At 34.1% G+C, this 12368-nt stretch overlaps 1 protein-coding gene across 1 annotated transcript; it reads right to left on the bottom strand.

Moving 5' to 3' along the window:
• Window positions 1-9725: 9725 nt before the first annotated feature.
• On the bottom strand, window positions 9726-10253 carry LOC132280873 (secreted RxLR effector protein 161-like). Its single transcript, XM_059782630.1, has one exon. The coding sequence runs from the start codon at window positions 10251-10253 to the stop codon at window positions 9726-9728; it is 528 nt and encodes a 175-aa protein (XP_059638613.1).
• Window positions 10254-12368: the final 2115 nt, after the last annotated feature.

The raw sequence follows: 12368 nt of genomic DNA, 5'->3' as shown, positions 1-12368 counted from the left end.
ATGATTGAGTCTATTTAAATTTATTTAAACCCAAACCTAGTTCCTATTTAATGTTCAGGAATCCTAGGCATGTTTCTACGTTCCATCATTCCACAGATATGAAAAATACATAATTTAAACATGTAAAAATTCACACTGGAAATCAAATCTAAATCATGCATTTATCAATTCATAACACAAGAACAGATATAAACAAAATTCATAATACCTATGTTTTAATCCAATTAAACATGCATAATTATTTAATTTTATGTGTTTAATAAATCCTGGAATTTCCTAGGCATGTACAGAAACACGAATCAAAGGGAAAGAGATAGAAGAAGAACTTACCTTAAACTTTCGGATCGAAAGTTAAACTTCTTCTTCCTTGATCTTCTCTCTACAGGGTTTTTCTCCTCCTTCCTTCTCTAACTCTCTCTCTCTCTCTAGCATATATCACGTGAATATTTCTAACCCCATTTTACAACCTATAGTTATATATTTATAGGCTAAATAAAATAAACCTAGCCCTTTTTCAACTTAAAAAAAATAAAAAATAAAATATTAAAAAGGTAAGTAAAATATGTTACGTATATAATTTATGTATATCTTTATTAAATAAATAAATTATACACATTCCATTATTTATTAATGGATTATCCAATAATACTTAAGTTACCATAACATTATAAAATAACTTAAAACATAATACGTATCAAATCTATGTATATTTTTATTATTTAAATATAAAACATATACATCAGATAAAATATTACTACCCAGGTTACTATAAAAGTAATTAATAAATTACTTTCCCTTTTATATATATTAAAAAGGTAAGTCAAATATGTTACGTATATAATTTATGTATATTTTTATTAAATAAATAAATTATACACATCCCATTATTTATTAATGGATTATCCAATAATAGTTAAGTTACCATAATATTATAAAGTAACTTAAAACATAATACGTATCAATGGGTAGACCTAGTGGGGGCAAGTTATGAACTAGTGTCTTATACTGTCATGCTACCGTACAAGTTATGTGTTGTGGTGAGTGCTAATTGCCGTCGATGCTACCTTACTGATGAGTAAGTGTGGGAGGGCACTAGGCACTGTCATTGCTACCACACATTTGAGTACATCGTGGGCGGGTTTTGGCCACTATTTGTACTGTCATGTTGTCTTTGTTTAGTACCCTGATTTGATACGTGGTTATTTTGGAGTCCTTTTTGGTGGACGTTTTTGGATCCGCATGATGGTTCAGCAGGAGGGATGATTACGGTTGTTGTTTTCCATTCCTTTGTCTAACCTTGGGTTCTGTGTGTGACCTTTGACTTGTCGTGTGGCCATGTAGTCACTTTTCTTTAAAGAGGTTGTCTTGTCATGAGCACGGGGGTGTAAATGACACTGGTTGTAGGGTTCCTTTCAGCTTTGAGGTTGCTGGTGTAGCGTGTTGTGTGGGATACTCGGAGATGTACTATGTAGTTTTCCTGGTTTCGCCTTTTGTTGGTTGGGGTTGGATTTTGGGGACGAAATCCCTTTAAGGTGGGAAGGTTGTAATGACCCGATCATTTTCATTCCTTTCCTTTTCTCAGATTTTCACGGATATTTTTTTCCGTTGATCTTTTCCTTTCTGAGTTCGGTTTCTCACCACTTAATGTTATCTTGAGTGCTCGGAGATGGTTTCTGAGACTTTTTCCCTTGGATTGATGACTTCCTTTGAGGACCGAGTCATTTTCACATTTTCACTTTTGTGACACTATTCACTTTTCGTCTTTTTCTCAGTTGTCACTTTGTTAGCATAACCTCACTTTTCGTGTTCGGATTTGATTTCGGTTTTGCATGCATCCACGATATTTAAATTCCATACTATGTGTATTTTCACTTTTGTAGAAAAGCGTGCTAAGTGCTTACTTTTCTTGTAAAGGGTATAAACGCATAACCTTTTTGTAATTTTCCTAACTTTTGGGGTTTTGTGTAATTACTGTAAAGTAATTATTTTTCATCTTAGAGACCATTTTGTAATTTAATTTGGAAGATATTTTCAAAAAGGACCTTTTTGCAATTTTCAAAAAGTGTGACAAGTGTCACACTCTCATTGGTCCACTTGTTGACATTTGTGTGGGGACACTTTGATGCCTTGGATGAGGACATGTGGAGGGTGGAGATTCATCCACTTGTTGGCCTAGGATGGGTGCACTTGTTGGCTTGGATGGTTGATAAGTGTAGGTTTGAGATTAAGTCTAGGATGGAGCCTTGGATTTGTAACAAGTGTAGGCTCACATTTAAGTCTTGCAATTAGTTTTTGGGCCACTTTGGAATTATGTTGTTAAGGAGGGTTTTTGTGCAATTGACCAAGACTTGTGTGTGTTGACCTTGGTGTAAGACCCATAGTGAGTGGAGGATTTCTATTTCCTCCACTCACATTCTTTCACACTTAATTCCTATCTCTTCCCTCTCTTGTAAAGAAAACCCTACCCTCCATGGATGGAGCTTGAAACCTTTGGCCTTGGGCTTGATTTTTGATGGTTTTCCACTCACCTTAGACCATGAAGCTTGGAACACTTTTTGTTCCCCTTATCCTCCTCTACATAACCCTTGAAGGGTTTGCCATTTTGTGTTGATTTACCTTGGATTCTAGAGAGACTCTTCTCTAGTGAGGTAGGGGGTGTTATAATTTATTTTTCCAAGTGATCTTACTTGCTTTTGTGTGAAATACATGTTGTATGCATGTTTAAATATTAATTTGAGAAATTAATGATTGTTGTGACTTACATATAACTTACTTTTTACTTGGTATATGGCATGGCCTTCACTTGATCCTTGAATTAATTGGAGCCATTTGAATGAGTTTTCAAATCTAGAGATTTAAATGAATTTAATTTGATTTAAATTCTATTTAATTGTACTTTACTTGGTTTACATTTTTGACTTGATATATGGCATGGCCATGACTTAGTCCTTGTTATATATTTAATTGGGATCATTTGAACAACTTTTGAAAAATTAGAGATTTAATTAATTTAAATTAATTAAAATGAACATGATGATGTCTTGCTCATTTTGCTCTTTTGATTTGATATATGCAATGAGCATGCTACGTTGTTTAACATATATTAATTTGAGGCTATTTGGAATAGATTTGAAATCTAGAGACTTTCCATGATTAGGTTAAAAATCTCTTAAAATGTGGCATTTTAATTACCTTGTGAGCATGTTACTAACTTGATGTAGAATTAGTACTTATGGCTCCTTAACATGGTAATTGGACTTAGCATGATATGGAATATCATTGACTTGAATGGCTTGTTTACATATATCTTGTGTAGGTATATAACTTGTTTGAATATTACAATTGTTTACCTTGGAAGCTAGTTACTAAATTGAAGCTTATTTAGTACTTATGGCTTAGGATGGTAATGTGGCCCAATTGTTGTAAAAATATTCTTGCTTAGTGTATAAATTGCATATTGAGGACAAGACTTGTCATATGCTACTTAGACTTGAATTCTAGGACATTAATTGTGTGGATTCAACCTTACTTGTTCATGGAATGTGGTAACTTGAATTTGATTTTGTATAAGTTTTGAACTTGTTGATTTTGGAAAACTTGTGAGGACATAAATTATGTGATGGCTAGGGTTTGGCTCTAGTACGGAGACAAGAGTCTTCTAAGTCATAAGTGCGCACTAGGTAGTACCTTGTGGGTCGTAATTACCAGAAAATACTTGCTTGGTCTTGCGACCGCATGTCCTAGTCTTTCCACTATTTGATTTCGCATTTAATTTCAAGTTGTTAATCATGGATTACTTGTAGCTTGAGAATTAATGCTTACTTGGATATTTGAATCCTATTCAATATACTTGAACTTGTATACTTGCTCCACGAGTTTAAATTGCATTTAGTATACTTGTGCTATGTATACTTGTCATGTGTGCAATCTTACTAGCTTAGTATACTTGTGTCAGTATACTTGATTTACGAGATTTTCATATAAAATGCATACTTGTGTAAATATGTTTAGACATTGCATGACTTGTCTTAATATAGTTTATTATACTTGGAAATGTATGCTTGTACGTTGTATAACAGGTTTTAACATTGCTTAGTATACTTGAGCATATATACTTGTATGTCGTAGTTTATCTCAATTGCATGAGTAGCTTTGGATGCTCCCTGAGTCTCACCTTAACATAGACGTTAGGTGGCATGACCCTTTTGAACTGTATCATGTTAGTCCTAAAAATCTCTAAAGAAATCGAGTCGATGCATGCTCATCCTCTACGGGTAAGCTTGTTTACTCACCCCGAAGTTACTTGGGGGCTGTTTCAGGTACGAAGACCTGGTGCGTGATGTTCATCATTGCTTGGATGGTAGTTAACTTGGAGGCTTTAATTTTTGTAAAGATTGGCTTGAAATGCCAATTGTAGCATCAGTTGTCAAAATATGTATATTTGATTCCATTTATGTAGTGTGTACATAAGTACACTCTTTACAATGAATTTGACATGTATGAGATGAGGCCGGAGGCCAATGACATGTATTTTGTATCCTATGTAATTTTTGACTTCATGAAATATTATGAAAATATTGAAAAATCACAAATTATTGTTTCACCATGGGTGCATCGGGTGTGGGAATTCCATTTTTCATCCTCTTATAAGGTCTTTTAATCATGTATGAAGTGTGGCCAAGGGCCAAACGGTCATTTGAAGTCATTTGTTGATTTTGGTTTTCAAAGTTTCCATTTTAAGTTCATTTTCGCCTTTTTGGCCGTCGGGGGGTCGAATTTTGACTCGGCCATTTTCAGGAGCAGCGGACCATTCCCGCGCGCTCAAAATCACTATTGACATTTGTGTGAATGATCGTTTTCATGAAAACCCCTTTCGTTTGTGTTTTGAGCCTCCTATGGACTTATTTCACCTTTTTATTGAAAAATTCAGCTTAAAGGTATTTTGGAAATTTCCTTTGAGAAATAAATTCCATTCTTGACTTCGTCACATAGAAAATGTGATTTTAGGGGGAGTTTCTTCACGACATTTTTTCGAAAAATGTCATCTTGACCTCGAAAACCGTGTCGCAAACTCATTTTTCTACTAAAACACTGTTTCTGCTGCATTTTGGGTGTTCTGTTCAAGTTGAACCGGTTCAAGAATAGTTGAACCGGTTCAAGAATAGTTGAACCGATTCAAGGTGTCATTTTGGTTCAGCTTGGGCATACTGCTAATGTTGAACCAGTTCAAGAATGTTGAACCGGTTTAAGTCTTCCAGAGTTTTCAGTTTTGGACTTCCAACTTCAAACTGATGTAACTTCTCGTTTTAACTCCGAATTGGTCTGTTCTTGAGTCTAAACTGACCGCATTGAAATAAGCTTTCTAATGATATAAATTTTAGTTTCAGATTCTTTTCCTAGCTCATGATATCCTTATTTTAGTGAGAGGGTGTCGGATTTGGTTTGAACCAGGATAGGGTTCTTCTGGGATTTCATTTCCTTTGGCCTTGAGACTTCATGTGAAGTTACCAAATGATGTTTTTGGATGTTTTTGATCTCATTTGACTTGTTGAAAGTTAAATTCCTTCCTCTTAAGGTAAAATGACCATTTTACCCCTGGCTATTCTCTTGTAGGGTTTTTATGCCCTTCTCATCATTTTGTTTCCGTTGAGTCTCGAAACTCTTTGAGAGTCCATTCTTGTGCTCTAGGGATGATGTACATCTCTAAGGACTTATCTTTGTTTTGCTTCCGCACTTTATTCATTTGAATTCCGTGGCTTCATAGGGAGTCGTCGTGGTGCCTAGGGATGGCGTACATCTCTTAAGGCCATTTTGCTTCTTTTGCTTCCACATCTTGGATCCGGTTCGGGTCATCACAAGACACACTGGGTTGAAAAATTTAGAGTCGTTACAGAATCCCTCAACCCTAACACGGCATGATTAATCATATTAATTAATCGTGTCAACCTGTTTACGATCCGAACCCATTTAAGGTCAACCTAAATCTACTTATCTCGTGTCATGTTAGTGAGTCGTGTCGGACTTTGCTACCTCCAACCCCACACGATGGACTTGACCTAGACTTTTACCAAATACTGAGAAATAAAAATAAAAATATATATTTTACTTAAACAAAAAAAAAAAGAAAAAAAAAAAAAGAAGAGAGAATTTCTAAAAAAAATATTTTTGGTTGAAAAAAATGTCCATAAATGACTTTCAATTTTCACAACAAACTTTAAGTCATCATAATAGAAAAAGTAAATACAATTTTAGCAAAGTTTGTAAACAAGAAAGCACGCAAGGCATTTCTAACTATTTTTTAAAATTTCACAAGTGATTTGATTAAACTCTTTATTTTCATTTGTATTTGTTGCTATTAAATATGTAGTAAGAGATAACAAAACGACACCATACTTCGATGAAATAGGCAGACAAAATTATGTACTTTCGTTCCTTCTGAGAAAATAAACGGAATGTGTATGTGCTTAATTTGTAAACTCTAATTAATTTGTATTAAACATTAATCACAAATTATCATAAATTCCTAGATCTTAAAACTTCAATTAATTTCACATCCTTATAACGCATAAATAAATATAGTTAGATATACATACCTCGATTCATAATATCAAACCTTGTTGAGATTAAATGCAACATCCAGATCCTTTAACCACGAACTAATCTGCAACTCTGATCAACAGGCAAAGGCGAAAACTGGTTTCTCTCTCTTGGCTTTTTGCACACATAAAACTTTTACGTGTTGTATCCTTAATCGTACATAATTGATGGAGTATATGCACTTTTATAAAGGCAGAGCAATGACCAATTTTCCTTTTAATAACATAATTCTACTTTTCATCAAAATAAGAAATAAGAAAGGAAAACATTTTCCCAATAAGTAATTACCAAAAAGGTAATTATAAGTTAACCAAAAAATAAATAATATTAATTGATATATATTTACTTAGCCACCAAGTAATATGTCACACGTCCAAATCATGTGGGCCACAATTAAATAAATAATCTTACATTCTCCTACTTGGCACATATGATAATTTCTTTAGTGGTTTAGTAAAATAGTCATTAGTGTACACCATAAATCAGATTAAGGTATTAAGTTGGTCATCATAAATACCATGGTAAACAAACTACCAATGTGAGTCATGGCGGTTGTGTGTCACTAAATGACATAGTCCTTTCCATGTACCATAACACCAGTAACCCATTTAACATAGTCTATAAGTGAGAAGCATTAATAAAGGTCTAGAAATAATGTCTTCCTAAGACTATTCCTATTTTTATCATTTAAAATAATACATGCATGTACATACATAAATTAACAGGAAATATCATAAACACATTTTAATGAGCTCAAAATGTCAAATATATATAAGCATTGTTAAGCAATCCATAACAAAATAATAATTAACTTTGATTACATTCAAGACCATTCTTTCAACATGCCCTATGAATGTTTTGGGTGGTAATCCTTTTGTTAATGGATCTGCAACCATAAGTTGTGTGCTTATATTTTCAAAAAACAATCATTGTTTCTGAACTTCTTCTTTAACAGTAAGATATTTGATGAGCACTGAAAAGTGCGCATTTAAACCCGTTAAGCTTAAGCATTCTAGTACCTTTATCTATCTTACTTTGCCGTTTTAGACTTATTACGTGTTATTTATATTTTCAGGCACTAATCCCAAAATTGAGCTAACTCAGCCAAATAAGAGCTTAATTGAAGCAATCCTGAGATAAACCAAATGAGGGAGCAAAGTGGAGAAAGAAAGGAGCAAAAAGGAATCAAGTTGTGCAGCTGAAAAGTTCGATCGATCCAACTTAGAGTTCGATCGATCGAACATCTATGATCGATCACAGTACTTCTCGATAGATCCAACCTTGGCCTTTGCTGAAATTCCAAGTTCGATCGATCGAACATCACCTTCGATCGATCGAACCCTATTTTGTCCTATTCAAATGATTGATCTTATCCACAGCTGTATGCCTACCAACCACTTTTGTCTTTTTCCCTATAAATATCTTAAAAATATCTCAGCCTTGTCCTTATCCGGAGGAGTCAGACCACTTCGATCGATCCAAGATGCAGTTCAATCGATCGAACCCATTTTCGATCGATCCAAGTTAAGGTTCGATCGATCGAACTTCCTCCAGCGAGAAAAAGTTAAAGTCCAGCTCATTTATTCCGTCCTTCATCCAATCATTGGAGAATATGCCTTGCACGACCACAGCTCATCATGGGGTGTATTTGACCTACCTATATAAGGAATATGATACACTTTTTGGGGAGAGTCTCTTGTCACACATTGAAAATCATCTTGGAGGCTATTCTTGGAGAGGAAGAAGGGAGGAAGCTAGAGCACCATTGGAGGAGATCTTCACCAACAAAGAGCAGCCATGGAGTTAGCCCTTGAGGGTTGGATCATCACTACCATGAGTGGCTAGACATCCTCTTGGGGCTAAAGTTAGCCCCAAGCATGCTTTCTATACTCTAATCTTGTGTATTATTGAGGGATTAGTGTTGTATGATACATCTTGATATTCATGTATATATAAATCTTGATTATTTCATGGTTTGTATGGTTTAATGCTTCCAATTGACTATTCTATTCTATCCATATGTCTATGTATGCTAGAGTAGGATATTCATGTGCTTATCTCTAGATTTAGTGTTTTTGATGCATGTCTATGTGTATTGATGCTATAGATCTAGAGATTATCAAGATGATATGCTTAATGAATGCTATTTTGGTTCATTTGATGGTTTATGCCTATTCTTGATGGTTTGTGCCTCTCCCTTAGTCTAGATAGCTTTATTTTCATGCTAGTAGTGTAGATTTAATGTAATGGTAGTGTAATGTTAGATGGGAGGACAATCTACTCTTGATGTTTGATGTTCCATGCTTGTGAGTCCAAATGGCATATTCCTCTAATACTGTGTTGTATGTGGATTGTGAGCTTAATGAAGAATTAATGAATTGTTTTGATCTATTGTGCTATCCCCATGTTGTCTAGACAATATATGCTCTATTGTTTAGATATATTGTGCTCTTCACATGATGTTTAGACAATAATTGCTTGATTTGTCATCCTTGCCAATTGAATCAACCTAATGCATACACACCCTTATCATATTGCAACACATCCATTACCCTCAATTGATCACTTGTTAGTGGTATAGAAAAGTATTGCTTGGTGGTGATCTCTACACCCCAAGACCTCTCTCTCTTGTTTACTTCATATTATTTTATTTAGTTGAATTCAATTTAGCTTAATCAACCAACCAATCAATTGTGTGATCACTCGACCTACTAACCCTAATTACCATAGTTTCACAATTTGATACACCATCAAATCCCTTGGGACGATCCCTACTCGCCCTATCTATATTTTATATAGAGAAAGGTAGTAGTGGCTTTCTATAAATGTAAAACTTGGCCACCTTCTAAATTCTCACACAACTTTCAAGCTTGACTTGGTATTACGACCCTTGTTGTAAAGGCAAAGACCGGTCAATATTTCAGCTCCATATGCTTAACGCCATTAGAATACTTATAGTTTTTAGTAAAGAAAACAGCTGCAGTGTTATCACAATAAATTTTTAGCGGTCTAAAAATTTAATCCATAATACCAAATTCTGAAATAAAGTTTCGCAACCACAAACCATTATTTGTAGCCTCAAAGCATGCTACAAACTCAGCCTCCATAGTAGATGAAGCAATAATAGACTATTTTGCGCTTTTCCATGATATTGCCCCTTCAGTTAAAAGGAACAAATAACCAAAAATGGATCTTCTACTATCCACAAATCTAGCAAAATCTGAGTCTGAGTAACCAATAACCTCTAAGTCACTAGTCCTTCTAAATGTGAACATATAATTCTTTGTTCCTTGTAAGTATCTCATGACTTTCTTTGCAGCTTTCCAGTAATATATTCCTGGATTGCTTTGGTATCTGCCTAGCATTCCAACTGCAAAACCAATATCTGGATGAGTGCAAACCTGTGCATATATCAAACTTCCCACAATAGATGCATAAGGAATATTTTGCATTTCTTTATGTTCTAATTCATTCTTTGGGCATTGCATCAAACTAAATTTATCCCCTTTCTGTATTGGAACAACACTAGCTGAACAATGTTCCATACCAAATCTCTCTAGAATTCTCTCAATATATGTTTTCTGAGATAATCCTAACAATCCACGTGACCTGTCATGAAATATTTCTATTCCTATCACGTAGGATGACTCACCCATGTCTTTCATCTCAAAATTCTTAAAGATATAATTTTTAGTTTCATGCAATAAACCAAGATCACTACTAGCAAGCAAAATATCATCAACATATAGAATCAAAAATATAAACTTACTCCCACTAACCTTCTGGTATATACACCGATCAACAGTATTTTTATTAAAACCAAAAGAAGTAATAGTATCATTAAACTTAATATACCACTGTCGGGAAGCTTGTTTAAATTTATATATTGACTTCTTAAATTTACGGACCGTGCATTCTTTACCCTCTAATCTGAAGCCTTCAAGTTGATCCATATAGACTTCTTCTTCTAAACTCCTATTTAGGAAAGCTGTTTTCACATCCATTTGATGCAACTTTAAATCATAATGAGTTACAAACGCCATGATTATTCTAAAGGAATCCTTACTAGATATAAGAGAGAAGGTTTCTTTATAATCAATGCCTTCTATCTGAGTGAAGCCCTTGGCTACAAGTCTGGCTTTATATCATTCAATATTGCCATTAGAGTCGCGTTTGGTCTTAAAGACCCATTTACACCCGACTTGTTTAAATCCTTCAGGCAATTCAACAATTTCCCAAACTTTATTTTGTTCCATTGCCTTCAACTCCTCATTCCTGTCATTAATCTAATTAATAGAATTATTACTGTTAATGGCTTGTGAATATGTAACCGGATCCTTACATATCCTTATATCAAAATCAGATTCATATAGATATACCAAATAATCATTCGGAATAGCAGGTCTTTTTTCTCTTTGAGACCGTCTTAATGTTATTCCTTATGGTTCTTCTATAACTTCATTGGTGATAGTTTCATTATGGAGTTTTTGATCATTTAATTGTTCTTCGTTGTTATGTAGTTCAACAACTGGAGAAACAATTATTTTTTTAGTAGTTGTGGGTAAAGGGATTTGTACCCTAACTTCTTGAATGATCACATTCTCATTTCTATCACTCCCACTGATTTCACAATCCTCAATGAATCTGGCATTACCAGTTTCAACAATTCTTGTACTATATATAGGACAGTAAAACCTATACCCTTTGGATTTTTCTGGGTAACCAATAAAGTACCCACTAACTGTTCTAAAATCTAATTATTTTCATGTGGATTATAAATCCTATCTTCCGTTGGGAAACCCTAAACATACAGGTGCCTTAAACTAGGTTTCCTTCCTGTCCACAGTTCAAATGGAGTTTTTGGAACTGCCTTACTAGGAACCCTATTTAATACACACATAACAGTTCTAAGAGCATACATCCACAATGATATGGATAACAGGGAATTACTTAACATACTCATAACCATTTCCATAAGAGTACGATTACGCCTTTCAGCTACACCATTCTGCTATGGCGTGCCTGGCATAGTGTATTGAGCACAAATACCACGCTTTTCAAGGAGTTTAGCAAACTGTCTAGGGCATTGACCCGTTTCATCATACTTTCCATAATATTCACCATCTCTATCTGACCTTACTATTTTCACTTTTTTTTCTAGTTGCCTGTCAATCTCATTTATGTATACTTCAAGAGTATTCACTGCTTGAGATTTATCATGCAACAAATAGATATATCCATAACGTGAAAAATCATCTATAGAGGTGATAAAATATTTTTCTCCACCAAAAGATGGAACATCAAAAGGTCCACAAATGTCTGTATGAATAATTTCAAGAAGCTCTATACTTCTTGTGACTCATTTCTTTGTGTGTTTGGTTTGTTTACCTTTAATACAATCCACACACACAATAAAATCAGTAAAATCTAAATTCCAAAGAATTTCATTTTTTACTAATTTTTTTAACCTTTCACTAGATATATGACCCAATCTTTTATGCCACAAGAAAGATGAATTTTCATTAATTGAGCTATGTTTGGTTCCAACATTATGATGCAAGGTCAAAAGTGTTTCAGAAAATAAATCATCAAGCTTTATCTTGTATAAACCATCAACAAGAATACCATAACCAACAAATTGGGATTTTTTGAACAAATTGAAACATCCATTACTAAATTTAAATGAAAAACCATCAACATCAAGTTTGGACATAAAAATCAAATTATGGGAAATTGAAGGAACATAAATAGTTTTGAACAAATCTAAATGA

This window comes from Cornus florida, unplaced genomic scaffold (assembly GCF_030987335.1).
Source record: "Cornus florida cultivar Cherokee Brave unplaced genomic scaffold, ASM3098733v1 CherokeeBrave_3.0.0_Hap2_Chr11, whole genome shotgun sequence".
Taxonomy (NCBI): domain Eukaryota; kingdom Viridiplantae; phylum Streptophyta; class Magnoliopsida; order Cornales; family Cornaceae; genus Cornus; species Cornus florida.
This window is presented reverse-complemented; position numbering and strand designations above follow the sequence as displayed.